At 36.4% G+C, this 17260-nt stretch overlaps 1 protein-coding gene and 1 long non-coding RNA gene across 3 annotated transcripts; both read left to right on the forward strand.

The window, feature by feature from the left end:
• LOC109727420 (auxin-responsive protein IAA20-like) lies at positions 575–2077 on the forward strand. Its single transcript, XM_020257548.1, has 4 exons — positions 575–645; positions 763–947; positions 1602–1704; positions 1804–2077. The coding sequence occupies exons 1-4, from the start codon at positions 575–577 to the stop codon at positions 1844–1846; spliced, it is 402 nt and encodes a 133-aa protein (XP_020113137.1). The 3' UTR covers positions 1847–2077.
• LOC109706617 lies at positions 2361–5350 on the forward strand. Of its 2 annotated transcripts, XR_002215263.1 has the most exons (5): positions 2361–3650; positions 3743–3847; positions 3964–4024; positions 4115–4173; positions 5078–5350. It is a non-coding gene; the product is annotated as an uncharacterized LOC109706617 (long non-coding RNA). The 2 variants fall into 2 exon arrangements; XR_002215262.1 differs by having other exon boundaries at positions 2361–3847.

Genomic DNA, 17260 nt, shown 5'->3' on the forward strand with positions numbered 1-17260 from the left:
CTGCCTCCCCCATGTCGTGCTCGGAGAGGGAAATGGCTGGAGAAACAGCTGGGCCCCGCATAGATTTGCCTCCCCCCTTTCCTTAAATTGTCCCCGACTTAAAAAGAAGGGAAATTAAGGAGACAAACACTACACTACTAGTACTAGTACTAGTACTAGAGCCTAATAAGAGGAGCATCCAAGGAAAAGGACCCGTGTCGGTGGGGTGTTGGGTCCCCTAAAAGCCCTGCACCCTGTTCCCCCTCTATATCTCTTCCCTCACTCTCATGCCATGCCATTTTGCTCGATCGTCTCGTCTTCTCTCGCTCTCGCGCTCGCGCTATAAATAAATAAAAACCTTCACCGTTTTTCTATCCAGTCTAGTCCATTAATTCGTCAAATTAATAAAGCTTGCATCTCTCACTATTTTCTTTTGCGACGTCCGAATGTAAAAAAGGAAGAACACAAAATAAAATGGAGCTTGAATTGGGACTAGCCTTACCCAACAACGATTTGATAAACGAAATCGATCTCAATGATTACACCTCCTCCTCCTCCTCCTCCTCCTCCTCTCACTACGTGGAGAAAGAAGAAGATGAAGGAGAAGNAAGGCCGAGGAAACGATGATAAAGATGATGATAGTGATCATCAAAAGGCCTTCGGCAAGTAAGTTAAATGATGAAGAGAAACTTTTCGGAATGATTTTGCCAATCTTGTTCTGTTGCTTCCACTGAATTGAGACGTACGTGGTGTATATATATATATATGTACTAATGGGGGCAGAGTGTTGGTGGGGTGGCCGCCGATCAAAAGGAGCGGCAGCGGGGGCGGCAGCGCAAGGGCAGCGATTTTTGTGAAAGTTAAGATGGAAGGGGTGGCCATCGGGAGGAAGGTGGATCTCTCCCTTTGCAACTCCTATGAAGCACTCTTCCGCACGCTTGAACGCATGTTCCCCAACAGGCCGAATGGTATCATCCTATAGACCTTATCTAAATTATTATGGTGCATCTTGAAATTATTATTCGAATGCTTAAAATCTTGATTTTACCGTATATATATTCTTATAATTTCAGGCTGTTTAGTTTCAGGTTTGTAAAGTTCGGAGAATGGCGTATATTTTATATTTGGAATTAATGATATACTTGTTACTAACTTGTCAGCAAGTTGAGTTAGAGAGGTTTGTTACAATTAGTATTTTTTTTTTTTATCGACGTACTACTAATGATTCTCATTAATTAAATATGAAAATAAAAATATCTCATAAATCATAATAATTTAGTATTCGTGCCACCTATACGTGAAACTATAATAATTTCAGTACTTCACTAATATCTTGTGCAACTATCTTATCCAATTTGAGTTGAATAATAATGATTTGAATATTTTCAATTGAAAATATTTAGGATTATTGGAATATTTCAAACCGTGAATCAATTAATCAAATGGCCTTTTGTTTAACTTTAGTATGTTTTTGTCAAGAGTCAACGGAAGAAATTGGTTGGGTATGATTTGTAAACATTTACCTTTGTTTTAAAATTTCTACCATTTTTCACTCCAAACTTGTTTCCTCTTTGGCGCTCATACTAATTGGGATCATAATCTTGACAATGGGAATGGCGCAGATGGTAAAACAGGTAAGCAAACGCCTAATAATCGTCATCACTACGTGGTCACTTATGAGGATGGAGATGGAGACTGGATGTTGGTGGGTGATGTGCCGTGGGAGTAAGTTGATTGTGTCCTTAATCTTCCCTAACTATTGACCTCTGAATCTATGCAACATTATCTCCTCATTGTAGTCGGTTCTGATTTAATTTGTTGCAGAGCTTTCATCCGGTCGGTTAAGCGTCTCAAGATACACAACTGAACAAGAATTTGGGGCTTGTGCCCTTTCTCTATGACCATCATTGTGCTTACTCTATAGATGGTTTTTATTATATTTCCTATGCAGTGTAATTTAGGGCAGAACCAACATATTTCATCAGCACTCTGCTTGTAATCGTCATTATCGTCAGTGACTACATTTTAGATGTATAAAACTACAGACTCTTGTAGGGTTTATTTTGCTTGCTCGATATGTCAAATTGACTTTTTATGTTGGCTGCTTATTTCTTTCCTCATTACTGACTGCTTAAGTTGATTTTTTATTGATGCTCGATGACAGTCAGCATTGCAATAAGTTGTTGTTGTGTAAAAGGTAATGCCTAAAGTTTTTAGCTTTTGCTATTTTTCTCTTTCGCAGCCCAAATCAATTGAGAAAACCAGAGAGCTAGTGAAAGAAACTCATATCTCTATTACCATGCAGTGGACGTTTGTTTGTTTGCGTGTTTGTTTGTTGGTTTTTTTTTTTTTTTTTTTGGGGGGGGCCGTGCTATCTTGTGATTTCCGTCAGTGCTTAGCTTGTGAGTTCCATCAGTGCCTTTGGAGAGATTGATAAATTATTCTTTGTCTTAGTACTTTTTCTTGCTTCCCCTCTTTTTTATTCTTTTCTCAACCCGTAAGTGGAACTCTGTGTTTGCAGACTTTTCCTAGTTAAGGAGTATTCAGTGCTTGAACAGCTTAGAAGAATTCAAAGCCTGCTGCATTTTCCATTCAATCTTTTGAGCTTAGAAGAATTCAAAGCCTGCCGCATTTTCCATCAAATCTTTTGATTAGTTTTGAGTTATGCCTGTAGTGCAATGAACTTCTACAAATTGTGGAGTTCTAGTGAAAAGAGTCCTAAAAGGGCTATTCGAATAGTTCCGACGAGGTTTGAAAAATATTCGAGTATTTTCGGTGCAAACCAGGTGCGAAAACGGATTCTGAGATGATAAATCTGCCAAGTTGTAGATTTTATATTGAGTATCAGTACTGGAATCTAGGTATCGGTACACAATACAAAATGGTGAGGAGTAAGCTCTCAGGTTTTGAGGAATTGAGATCTGTGTAGCGGCAAAGAAATTCCAGGTTCTATATTTATAGTACACTGAACTTTAGCAAATTGCAAGGTTCTAGTGTAAAAATAGCGTTTTGAACTATTCTAGCTGTTTTGGGGATCAACAGTAGTGCATCGATTCCTTACTTAAGCTCGCTAAGTGCGAGATTGGAATACTGACATTAAAATTTGCAAATTGCAGGGTTTTGAGTATTGAGTTCCGGTACCTGAGTGGGGTACCGGTACCCCAGAGGGTTGCCAGAATGGGTAGCTCTCGAGTTGAGAAGTTGGATGTTGGGTACCGGTACTAAGTCGGTGAGTATCGGTACTGGAGTTGAGTACCGGTACTGCAACAGGCAGGTACCGGTACACTAAAATTTGCAAATTGCAGGGTTTTGAGTATTGAGTACCGGTACCTGAGTGGGATTCCGGTACTCCAAAGGCCAGGGTTGCCAGAATGGGTAGCTCTCGAGTTGAGAAGTTGAGTGTTGGGTACCGGTACTGAGTCGGTGAGTATCGGTACTGGAGCTGAGTACCGGTACTGCATAAGGCGGGTACCGGTACACTGCATTAAGCCCGAAGACCCCACGCTCGGGTTTTTGCATATTTGAGTGCCGGGTACCAGTACTCCAATACGAGTACCGATACATAATGCGGCAAATTGAGTTGGTAAGGGGTCTTTTAGTAATTTGGCTGTTGGGTTTATCCCCAACAGACCCAGCTGGCTCTTATTGTGCCAGAGCGTGAAGAAAAACTGGTAGGCTACTCCTTTTTCTCTCTCTAGCTTTCATTTCTAATTTCTTTGTGAATTTGGGGATTGATCTTATTTTATTCACCTTTTCTTTGGAGGATTGTTCTTGCACCTTGGTGAAGATTGCTGTGAATTTGGAGGTTAGTTTGAGGATAAACTTCAAATTCTAGCTCAAGGTTGGGTTTGGCTTGGAGCTTTGAGAGGTTAGCTTTTTATTTGCCTTTTCGGTATGTGATTTTCGTAGAATTGGAGTTTGATTTTGGGATTGTTCTTGGCTGAGCATTAGAACTTAATTGGTAATGGTTAAACTCTCTTCTAGGTTGGACTTAAAGCATCCCAACCTTAGGTGGAGTGTGGAATAGAGTTCTTCTCTATTTCAGGTATCTTTCTAACTATTTTTTGGGTTGAATTATGAGGATTTTATGGGAGGCGTATTAGAAACTCCTAATTGATTTAGAATTGTTGTTAAGGTGCTAGAAGGCTAGAAGGCATCTTCGTTCGAGCAACGAAGGGATCCGAGGAATATCCGGTGGGTTTAACCTCACCGAAATGGGTGAACTCCCCCTATATTCTTGTTTTTATTATACAATTGGAAATCATGCATACTCATATTAGATACATTATAAGTGAATTTTGGATGTTTTAATTATGTATGTCACATATGGCTAAGTCATACCTTTATGCAGTGGAAAGTGTTGCTTATTAATTATGTGTAGTATACCTTACATGACTTGTAGTATACTTGTGTAGACAAGTGAAAATGGCAATTATATGATAACATGTAGCATGAACTTAATATTGATGTGTATGACTTATTTAAATGATTAGAACTTGACATTGTGACATAGTCTCCGACCTATGGGTCGTTAGAGGACATGCCATGTTTTAAACATGACGATTGAGAGTTTTGTAGTGTGGATCATGCTTGCTTGCCATTGTACCCATTCGCACATGCTTGTGAGGGTCGCTTTCCACAAGTCGGCACTCTGGAGTTGGCCTACGTGACATCATGCTCACCTGTGCAAGATTGGGCACCGAAGTGGATTGCCGTGTGGAGTGTATACTACCACGGGGCCCATTAGGCATGGCATAAGCCGGACTACACTTGTGTAGGTCCTTATAAATTGTGTGAAGTTAACCAAATGAATTAATTCACTGTCATTACTAGATAGTGTACATTGGTGGACATGACATTAGCATGTTTACTCATATTAGAGTAGTCTTTATTTTTGTTAAATTTTATGTGCATTGGAGGCATGGTAGCATTAGCAATTCATTACTTCTTTAATATTCATATTGTGTTATAGTTATGCATGCTTATTATTTATGCCTCAGGGACCTAGTGGTGTAATTCGTTAATGTCGGCGGCTTACCTACTGGGAACTATTGACTAATAGTTCTTATGCCCAGTTTGTTGTTGTTTTTGTTTACAGAGTCATTCACAGCGGGAGAGGCTAGGGATCACGATAAGGAGGTCGTGTCTAGTTAGGCATATCTTGGAGTTCCTACTAGGTGGTTGACGTCGAATACCGGTCCTAATAAGCACTAAAAGTCATGTCGCTTTTTTTTTTTTTTTACTTCTTGAGTCGCTTAATGCAGCGAGGTTGGTGATGCCGTTCCTCCAAACGTCGGTCTCGATTGAGGCCAGCCGACGTCACTATTTGTTATATTTTGTTAGATTTATAGTTACCTAAATTAGAGTTAAATCCTAATTTAATTGGCATTGGATATAATTTGGCATATATGGATTATAAGTCGGAATCTAATTCAATTTTGAATTAGATTCGACTTGTGTTTAGAAATCCAATTAGATTAGAGTTCTAATTAGACTCTAATTTGAAGCCACATCCTATATAAATATGTGGCCATGTCAATGAAGCTGGAGAGCAAATTAAGAGGCCATTCATTAATTAATTAAGTCTCTTGGAGGGTACGGATGCTGCGGAGAGAGCCGAGCTTCATGCTTAATTTGGTGTTTCGTACAGGTGGCAGCAACATCATGAGCCAAGAGCATAGTTAGTTAATTCGGATTCGGCAAAAATTCGGTACGGATATAATTCGGATAAAATTCGTTTTCTAATTTTTAAATTTATTAAAAAATACGGCTAAAAAACGGATTTGTCAATTATTCAAATACGTGATTTATACAGATATTATACGTTCACCAATTAAAAATTCGGAATAAAAAATTCAGCTATTAAATTAAATTTATTTTCTTTTAAGATTTATGTTGTTAGCATAAATATTTATATTTCTTAAGAATACAAGAATAAAGAGCTACAAAATTAAACTGATTAAGTAAAAAAAATAGCAAACTATATTATGTTTTAAAATAAATAAATAATTAAATAAATAAAAGATTAAGATAGTCTATAAAAAATTAAATTTTTTTGATCGAATGATATCTTTATTTTGGGAGAGGGGGCAAGCGTTGACGGAATTATTTTTTTTTTCTTTTTTCCTTTTTCTATTTCTTGTTTCTGTTTATGCCTTAAAATAAACAGGAGGTTTTTTTTTGTTTGGGCGAGCGGCGCTCGAGCACTCGCGCTCGCGAGCGAGCCGCGAGGCCCGCGATCCGTGCGCGAGCGCTCGTGCTCGCGCTCGCGGGCCGCGAGGCCCACAGCCAGCGGGCGATCGCTCACGCTCGCGAGCCGCGACGCGGTGTCTTTTTTGGCAAATTATTCGGCACGCGGATTATTCGCGAATACGTTTTTGTACCCGAAAAAACACGTTTTTTTTCGAATTTTTAGAAAAAATACGTATATGGTCGATTAATTCGTTTTTTTAAAAATTCGCGAATAATTTACGAATAATTTATAAATTAACTAACTAAGGCCAAGAGAGAGTTGGAGCTCTAATTAATTAAGTGAGCATATGAGGAGCCGTATGCACTAATTCAGATCAAGTTGTGGTCCGTACGGGTGGTGAGAGAGAAGCCAATTTTGGAGTCTCTTATACGGCTCGTCTTTCGGCGTTTCGGATCTAATTAAGTTTTGAGAGATTTTCTTGTACTCCGTCTTTCGATATTAATAAATTATTTGCTCCGTCTTCGCTTGTGGACGTAGGCCGGTGGCCGAACCACGTAAAAATTATTGAATTTTATTGGGTTTTATTAGATTTTTTGTGATTTAAAACTTGGTAAAGCCTCTTGAGAGCTCAATAATTATTAATGAGCTGCTTGGGAGCCCAACTAAAATTTTTATGTTTGATGTTTATTCCTACATTGAAAGCCAAAAGGGTGTTTGTGCTTTTTATATATTTCTTTATTCTCAAGCTAGTTGTTTGGAACAAAGTGAGAGTAATGCTCCTGTTTAAATACACGCACGCACGGCACGAGCACGAGCCGGGCGACGGCGCGCAGTCCATACACTCAGTTTATTTTATTTTTATTTTTATTTTTTTCGGTTTTATCTTTATTTTAATCCTTATCTTTATCATAATCCTAATGTTTATCCGTATAATCGTAGGCTTATCTTGTTCTATACGGATTTAACGCGTTAGAGTAAGATTCTCGCCTTGATTATAAATATTCGGCGAGGTTGCATGAGTTGAAGAAGAACCCGAGCATACTTAAACCCTCTCGTCTTTTCCTGCTTACTCGCTATTCATCTTGTCCACCGATTTTTGCCGAGTTTTTTTTTGCTGGATCTGAATCTTGCACCTCCTTGAAAGCGTGCCGACAGGATGGAATGTGGTCGTTGTACCGCTAGAACTAATTGCTGGAAAGCCTCGCATGTGGAGGGGCAATTTCGCTTCTAGAATAATGCTCTGCACTCCTCGCTTCTAGGACAGGTGATTCTTACTCATGGTTCGTCCTCGTTCACGATCTGTAAGAGAGCGGAACGTTTTGAGTCTAATATCCTTATACCTTGAGATGGAGTTATTACAGAATTAGAATTAGAATTAGATCGGGACTTGTATATTATATATTTATATATAACTTGATGTAAAGATGTTAAATCACGTCCATTCATCAAGAACATATCCAGATACATTCTGACCGTTAAATCTATCGTATTTTTATAAATCGGTTTGAATAGAACGACTCTATCGTTATAGATCACTTTGAATAAATTATATGGGCCACATCCAACAATACTCTCACCAAAAGTTTTAAAAATAGCCCGTATGGTCACTGATTTCACACAATTAATAAACGCTATAATTTTTTCTGAGTAGATCAACGCAACAATAATATTATTCACAAAACTTCGTGCACTTATGCAAACGGCAGTAAGATGTACGTGCGTCTCGAAAGGTTTGTACATATGTATAACACTTGCTTACTTTATACTTAATCAGTCCTGTGATTCACATGAACTGAAAAGAAGCACAAAAGGACGAGAGAAAGAAAAAGAAGGCAGAAAAAGAAGGCAGTATGTTGTGTTGAATTAATTTAGGTGGTCTCGAGGGGCTTGGAACCGAGCTGCTCGGCGGCTGGCTTGGAAGCCGGCATGGACATGGACCGAAGCAGCCGTGCCGACGAACTCGAACGGTGGAGGCGGCACCGGAAAGAGCCCCTGTGTTTCGTCGGCGAGCACAGGCACCGCCTGGCATGTGTCGTTTGCGATGACACCGTCGCCGCCTTTGACTCGGCCGCTAGTTCCTTCTTGCTCCCTTCGCCCGCGGGAGAGCTCATCGCCGAAGTCTAGTCGATCTACACGCGCTCTCCCACTTTCTTATCTCTGTGTAGTGCGTGTGGTCTGCTTTATCAGTGTGTGCTCTACTTTATTCGCCACAAAGGAATTGAATTATATTTGTTAGAAAAATTAATTGCATCAAAATCGATCATCAATCAGGATTTAATTGTATGGATGCTCCCTATGCTATCCCGTTAAGTCAAGTTGGTCCCTTTTACTTTTTATTTACGTCATTTAATTTCTAATTGAAAAATAAACTATTTTTTATAAATGATCATTTTTTTAATATAAATGCCTTTTTTTCGTTTAATCTATTCTAGCATGAAGGAGTTGAAACCTAATTCATAGCAAAAATTCAAGATTTAATGAGTAATGCTTCTATACTTTTTTTTTTCGTTACCGTTCATTCACTCCCATTCAACAGTTCAGATTTAATTTTCTTAAAATTGTGACCTGCAATAGCAGGTCACTTTGGGAGAATTACCAGTAACTAGGTATCTAAAAAAAAGATATTTTTGTCTTTTAATACATGAGCAATTTAGTCATTTTATCTCTACTATATTATCAACATTTTTATTCTCTTTTTGTTTCTTTTTTTCTCTCTCTATCTTTCCTCTCATATTTTGACATTTCATATAAGAAAAGTTTCAAATTATTTGACAACAAGGACATAAGATTATTTTGTGGATCAACTATGAATTTTGTCTATACCCATCTTGAATCCGACCCGAATCATATATAAAGTTTAATATTATATTCGAATTTATATTTTAAAAATTTAAATTTAATATAAAATATTTTGAAATATGGTAAAGAGAAATAATTGTTTTGTGTTCCGGTCTTCGGGTTTGGGTTTGGGTTTGGTTTTAGGTTTCGAAAAATTGATCAGTTTCGGGTTTAGATATAAATTTTTGAAATTCGTCGAGTTCGGAAATAGGTTTTACAATTGTTAGTCGGGTTCGAATTCAAATTCCTAATCATTTTTTTTTTCTAAACAGTAATCCTAAATTAATATCTAAAGTAAAACAATTCTAAATTTTTTTAAATAATGATACAAAATTAATGTCTAAAGTAGAACAATTCTAAATTTTTTTAACATATTAAATACATTTAATTTATAATTTTTTACCTACATTCAATTTTTTTTAAATAAGTGATACAAAATTAATGTCTAAACTATAGGAATTTAAAATTTTCTTAAACATATTAAGTATGTTGAATTAAAATATTTATCAACATTACAAATTTTTTAAATAGTAATACAAAATTCCTCTAACTTAAATTTCAATTTTTTAATTTTAAATATTTAATATTTAATATTTAAATTCAATGTATTTAGAAATAGAACTATTTCTAAAATTCCTATAATTTAAATTAATGCCTAAATTTTAGAAACACTAAAATTTCTAAAGTAAATGCGTAAATTAATGCCTAATTAATGCCTAAATTAGGGTAATCAATCAATTTTCTAAATTAGTGTAAATTAATGCATAAATTTAAAATATCAATTAAAAGTTTCTTTAAATGTTCTATAGTTTAATTACCAAAATAATCTCGAATGATATAACCCTTTTACCAGCTAAATGTTAAAATTATATCTTTACTCTCTATTAATCAACGGTTAAGACCTATTTTATTTTTTTAATAATAAAGTACCGAATCATTTCTCTTCATAATTTTGAATAACTAAAGTATTCACTTATCAAAATTTAAGGTCACCTTTGATATCATGTTTACTTTTTATATTTTAAAAACTAACTCTATATAATTAATTTGATGTAGCGAATTTTTTTTTTTTATATTGTTATATTTAATTAGCTTATAATGTATTCAACTAAGGGTCCATTAAGTGAAGTGATGGAACTCAACTTCTATCACTTCCGTTATTTAATTTTGTGTAAGTCAAAAATATAATGTAACTCAAGTTATATTAGATCTTCACTTCACCTACTCTCAACTCTCTCTTCTAAAGTGCCGAACTCGACTTCCGCCATATTCAACCTCTTCTAAAAAATTTATTAAATAGTAAACATAAACTCTACTTCCTTTATAATTGATTAGAATTACCTTATTTATAATAAATTAGGATTATCTTTAAATAATAATAAAAAATTTAATTATATAATAGGTTAAAGTTTATAGCAGTAAATTTACTGCTATATTTAGGAGATAACAGGATTCACTTACTTACATCAAAATAAACAACGGAACTTAAAAAACTAATTTTATCAGCACCAAGTTATATCAAAATAAATAGAAGAAGTAATTGAATTTAACTTTCAGACTGTACGAGTTATGTCAAAATAAACAGCAAAAAAATAATCACACTTCAGAAAAACTCAAACACCACTGCACTTGACTTACGTTGAATCTACAGATTCATCAATCCAGACGCCCCCTAAGTGCTAGATGATATTTAATTTAAAAAAATATTGGAAGCAAAAAAAATTATTGCCAAATCTTTATTTTTTTTGCTATCAAGTAAATAATGCTGGTGAAATGGTTGCAAATATTCACTATTCATTTCTATTTTGTTTAATATGCAAAATTTTATTAAAAAATAAAAATAAACATAATACCAAATGTGACCTTAAAGTGTATAAGATTAGAATGTATAGGGACCAACTTGTAAAACGGGAACAGTTTGGAGCCTGTCTATATTTATTCACGGTGAACAGTCTTTTTACTGGTTTTGTGAGGACTCGATTGTTTAGGGATACTCACTTGCTGAACGTAGGGGTGGAAACAAGCCGAGCTCGAGCGAGCCTATCTCAGCTTAAGCTTGACTTGAAATTAATTTCGAGCCTAAATTTAGACTCAATCTAGGCTTGAAATTAATTTGAGCCAAGCTCGAGCGAGCCTAACTTCGAGTCGAGCGAGCCTAACTTCGAATTGAGCGAGCTGGAGCTCCAAACGAGCTGCTTGAAATTCTTAACATCGTGCAATCTATAGTTTAATTTTTATAAAACATTATCTAAAATTCGATACAAAAAATGTTTAATAGCTCAACATACAAAATGAATGCATGAAATACAATATTATAAGATTAAAAAAATTAGGAAAAGCGATTCTATGAGCGAATGAAAAAGAGAGAGAGAGAGAGAGAGCAATTAGAGTATGATTTTGCTGGTTTGATTTTGTGAGCCCAATAATCTAAATTCTATATACATATAACTAAAATACATAATATATATTATTTTATGTAATTAAAATATATATTATATATAATTATATATAGAGAGAGTTCAGCTACTATAGTCCTATTAGTATAGACTCATTTATACTCATAAGTTTTCGATCGTTAGATCTATACTTTTGACCATTTCTATCTGTTTATCATACTATTCAACCAATCACCCACTCAATCCTAGGGGACCACTATCATCCTAATTGCACATCCAACGGCCAAAAATTTATAAGTATAAAAGGGTCTATACTCAAAAAAGTATAATAGCCCTAGCCTCTATATATATAGAATTAGATAACTATACTATTAATAGTACCAACCGCTTGTTATTAGGTTTTCGGCCCTTAGATGAAGAGATGTGTCATCAGGATGATTGTAGCCCCTTTGGGTTGAGGAGGTTGGTAGTTGAATAGTATGATCTAACGGATGAAAATGGCCAAAAAGGTAGATCTAACGACAGAAAACTCAATAGCACCAAACGCTTGGTACTATTGATAGTATAATAGCCGGACTCTATATATATAGATAGATCCAACGGCAGAAAACTCGATAGCACAAAATGATTGGTACTATAGATAGTATAATAGTCGGACTATATACATATAGAGAGAGAGTCCGGCTACTATATTATCGATAGTACCAAATACTTAGTACTGTCGAATTTTGTGCCGTTAGATCTACCTCTTTAACCATTTTCACCCGATAGATCAAACTATTCAACTAACCACCCACTCAACTATAGGGAATCACTATTATCCTAACCGCATATCCCTTCATCCAGGGCCGAAAACCTAATAGCATCTGGTTAGTACTATTAATAGTATAGTAAACTATATATATATATATATATATTTCGAGCTTTCGAGCCTAATTCGAGCAAGCCCGATAATACTCAAGCTTGGCTTGAAATTAATTCCGAGCCTAAATTTATGCTCAAGCTCAACTTGAAATTAATTCGAGCCGAGCTCGAGCGAGCCGAATATCGAGCCGAACGCAAGCCGAACACGAGCCAGCTCGCTCATTTGCCAGCCCTAGCTGAACGTGCTTGCGGTTAGAAGGTTCGACAAATGAACCAAGACTCGTTGGCTCAAAATTTATGATTAAGGTTCCGGCCGTCATAAGGCTCGTTTGGATTGAACTGGAATTACATAATGTACAGTAGCAACCAGTTCAATAAATAAACCGCACGAAAAGAGTGGGTTAAAATATATTTTCTACAGTCCTATTAAAAAATAAAAAATATTTTTCTATTTGTTTGGAGCCCTATCTTCCTTTTACCTAATAGCATTAAATGACGGGCCAATTTGGTTCGTATTATGTAGCATTATCTATTATCTCCAGATAACTAGTGATCTGATATATCATTATTCAGATTACTTAATGTTATTTTACTTCATTTCGTTCAGTACAATAATATAATATCAGGTTACTGTATGTATAAGATTATTTTATTTGTTCCATCATATACATTTCAATAATTTAGATAATAAAGTTTTCACTATTTCAAAAATGCGCTTATTATATCTTATACGGATTAGAAATTTGAATATAAATTTTGAATTAAAATTTTCGATCTAATTTTCGATCTAATTTTCGATCTAATTTTTGATCGTTCAAATTTAGTTTTTTAATCTAAAATTTTACTTTCAAATTTAATTTTGAATAATTTAAATTTTAAATTCAAATTCATTCAAGTTCTAAATTTGAATTCAAATTATGAATTCATATTTTATTTTGAATTTAGAATTTTGAGTTCAAATTTAAAATTTAAATTGAAATTTGGAATTAAAATATAAAATTTTAGACCAAATTTCAATTTAAATCAAAATTTTAAACTTAAAGTTACAATTCAATCTCAAATTTAAATTTGAAAATTTAATTCAAAATTAAATATTTTAAGTAAATGAGAAACAAAAATTTAAATTTATATCGGAAATGGCCGGGGAAGGGTAATTTTATAATTTCACATAAGTTGCATGAAAAGCAATAATACAAGATATTCACTCCCCTCCATAGTAATATTTTGAAAGTTATCTTGTGCTATTAGTAACACTGCATTACCAATTAAATTACTTGTAGCATGAATCAAATATAGTAGTATAAAATTAGCCCTAAACCAAGCAGTAGTATCAAATTAGCCCTAAACCAAGCAGTAGTATCAAATTAGTCCTTGCTATGAGCCGAATTTCTCAACCCCTGACCCGGTCAAAGATTTTCCTAAAGAAGCGTGCAGAGATTAAATACAGCTTCAAGTAGTGATCCTCGAAGTTTGCGCCCTCCAACGGATCACGTGATTCGGCTGATGAGGGATCGGATCAGCCAAGTTCGAAAACCTTCACTGTAAACTGAATTCGGCTGAACGAGCCGAATGAATGAGCTCAATCCCGGCATCCCTTCATAATTTCAGGCGAAGCAATCTTTATATTTTAACAGCAACTCCTTCAGTTTCTCCTGTTGTTGAGCCGAAAGTTTGACGCTAACGTTCGTCGGCCGCTTATCTTCATCAGACCCCAAATTTACTTCTAAAAGTGGGTCTTGGGTCTCTAGCTTCTTATTGCCGACTTTGATCGGTGACTCTTCCATAGATTCCTTCATAATTTTATGAACTTTTGAGCCGTTTTCATCATTAGACTCGGCTGCTTTACGAGTTCTATCATTTTTACTCAACTCGGCTGTTATACTTGATGATTCATGAAATATTTCCTTATCGGTCCCCATGGCCGATTCCATGAGCAAGTTATATTCGGCCAACTTGGCTGTTTTGAAACACGATATTTCATCGGCCTAGTCAGCCGACTTACTACAATAGCCGACCTCTCCAGTCGGCTCATCTGCCGAAACTTTTTTAAAGCTCCAGTTCATGACTCTTGGCATTCCATTTCAGCCAGCTTAGTGGCTCTTCAGCTGCCACCATTGCTTCCTCATCTTTCACAAGTATTAACTGAATTCCTTCCTCGGTCACCCATACAAAGGAGATTTGATCTGGGTCAGTGTCGGCCCAACCGATATGGCTGATTCCCTCCGAATTAATATCCACCATCTGAGGCCGCCCCTCGGCCCTAATTTCTTCCACTTTATCTCCAATCCATTGAAATAATTTTCCGTGAAGCATCGAAGGCACATATTCATTTGCGTAAATCCAGTCACGCCCAAACAATAAGTTGTAGTGTCTATCTGCATCCACCACAAAAAAGGTTGTATGCAAGGTTTTAGATCCTACCGTGAGCTCGGTTGTGAGCATACCTTTGGCTTGTTGACTACTACCAGTAAAATCGGTCATAATTGTGTTGGTAGGCTTCAATTCATTTTCACTTTTACCCAACTTCTTAAAGAAAGAAGAGAGCATGACATTGACCATTGCTCCTCCGTCTACCATTACTCAGCCTACTGGCTATCCTTTTATCAACGCCCTTATAAACAAGGGCCTCACAAATCTTGTCTGCATGATTGATGGTTTTTCAAAAACCACCGAATCGACTAGCTTAACATTTTTTAACTAAAGTTGAGCCACCGTGAGCTCCTCTCCATCATATGTTGTTTCTTCGTATTCGACAGACTCCACCTTGAATGACTGAGACAAAGTATACACCATATTCACATCGGCTGGACCTTTATCAAGCAATTTTTCTTATATCTTTTGTTTCTTTTCTTCTGATTCCTTTGCCGTCTTGGCTAAGGAATGACTCTCCATGCATGTCTCTCTCTCTCCTTAGGAGGCCATCTGTCTCGTTTGATTATGATCTCCAAAGAGCCTATTTTTTCCTCCAACTCCTTCCAAGTTGCTTTCTTTTCCAGCCCAGCCGGGAGTGGCCGTTCTATTTTGGATCTCAACCAAAGGACAGATGTCGAACCACCTGCATCATTATCATTCTTCATGGGCCTAAAGGGAAGTTGTTGCTCATGAGTTCACCTCCACACATTCAGTTTCATCCCTTTAGCCTCCTCATAATGTTGTCTCGCTTCGGCTTGCAACCTTTGCTGCCGATGTTTCTGAGTTTTTGTCAATATCGGCCCATGCCATTTGGCCGATACTTTTGCTTTGTGCCATTGATCGACTAGCACATTTGACGGTACTTTTACTGTCCTGAGATGATCTCTCAGGATTTCTCTTCTCTCACATGGCCTCGGCCAAGGCTGAATGCCAAGTTCATTGACTAACCTCCGATCGAGGAACTCGATGTCGCCCTCAGTCATTCCTTCGAATTCAGGTTCAGGTCTCGGCCTAGCTAGATGTTGCCAGTTTGGCCGATATCCTGGGAATCTTTGTTGAAAGCCGAATGGTTCGAAGGATAACTCCATCTGCTATTACGCTCTTCCCTTCAGCTGTTATAGTAATCTTTTTAGGCCTTTTGTATTAATAGTTCTCTCTTGTCTTTCACTGAATCAATTTTCTGTTCGGAATCGTTTGAGGCTTCTTCCAAATCTTCCTCCAATTTGTTCTCCGCCTCGGGAAATGTCTTCCCACTCTTCGAGGAATGTCATGAACTCTCTCCATTCCCTATACAGTTTCTTCTCATGAATAATCGCTTTCGAATCTTTTCTTGTCATTTCGGCCTTACATCTTATGCATAGCCGTAACGTCCTTTTGGTATAAGCAATACCATCATCCATCTTCTTGTCCGCAGGAGCCTTCCCCTTGATATCTACCATATTGACCTGCGAAGGAAAAGGATTTTTGTCAATTTTCATATTTTTGTTCTCTTAGTCGGCAAATTTGAGCCGATCGACCTTCATTTATCTCCTTTTGAATATGCCTTTTAAAGGCAGTACAATCATTTGTTCTATGGTTCTATGAATGGTGTCATTTACAATATCTTCTCCTTTTCAACTCTTATCCAGAAGGTATCGTTTGGCCCTCTTAGAGTTGAATTCGTCCATTCTTTAACAAGCAATCAAAAATTAAATCAGTTTTTGACACATCAAATGAATAAGTGTATGCCGCTACTCGTGCTTTTGCTTCACTAGATTTTGTGGGTTTAAGTAAAGCACATTTATATGGCTGGCGATTTTTTACTATCTCAGCAGCATATATTTCGGCTACATCAGCCAAATCCTCTATTTCATCCGACATATTCAGCTCATCTTGAGCCGAAGATTCTTCAACAAAGGAAATATTTTTCTCCTTCCCCTTATTCTAATCTTTGTTTCGGCTCCACCTAAGCCGATCTTCATTATTCTCTTTTCTAAATTGCTCATATTGAGCAACTCGAACTCCCAAATTGAATAGATTTGAAAAATACTTGTCTTCAAAATGGTCCTTGATTTTGAAATATAGACCATTGAATGCCATTTTAGCAAATTCTGACTCTGGCATTCTCACAAAGCAACAGCTTCTTACCGTTTTGAATCGATTCAAATGTTTTTCAACCGATTCTCCAGATCTCTGTCGAAACTAAGCTAGATCAACCACCGAAAGTTTCGGTTCTGATCTATAAAACTGCTCATGAAATTTTCTCTCCAGTTCGTCCCAATCTCGGACGGAATTGGCTGGCAAACTCGTGTACCAAGTAAATGCAGTTTTGATTAATGAAGTATTAAATAATCTAAGTTTTAGAAAAGAATTCGCAGCGTTCCGCATCGATATTTGTAGGGTAAGGGGATCTAAACAGAGGCAGCATTGTCGGTCTTGCCCCAACTCTGAATGTATTCCAAATAGCTTCCTCTATTTGAGCATAAAGCTCATTGTTATTCCCTTGTATGAGGATAGGAGCTTGCACTTGAACCAGGTTTGGTCCTTGAGGAAATCCATGACTCTATACTACAGGGTTCACTCCCTGCGTAGCATTAGG

This window comes from Ananas comosus, linkage group 2, assembly GCF_001540865.1.
Source record: "Ananas comosus cultivar F153 linkage group 2, ASM154086v1, whole genome shotgun sequence".
In the NCBI taxonomy this organism is placed as follows: domain Eukaryota; kingdom Viridiplantae; phylum Streptophyta; class Magnoliopsida; order Poales; family Bromeliaceae; genus Ananas; species Ananas comosus.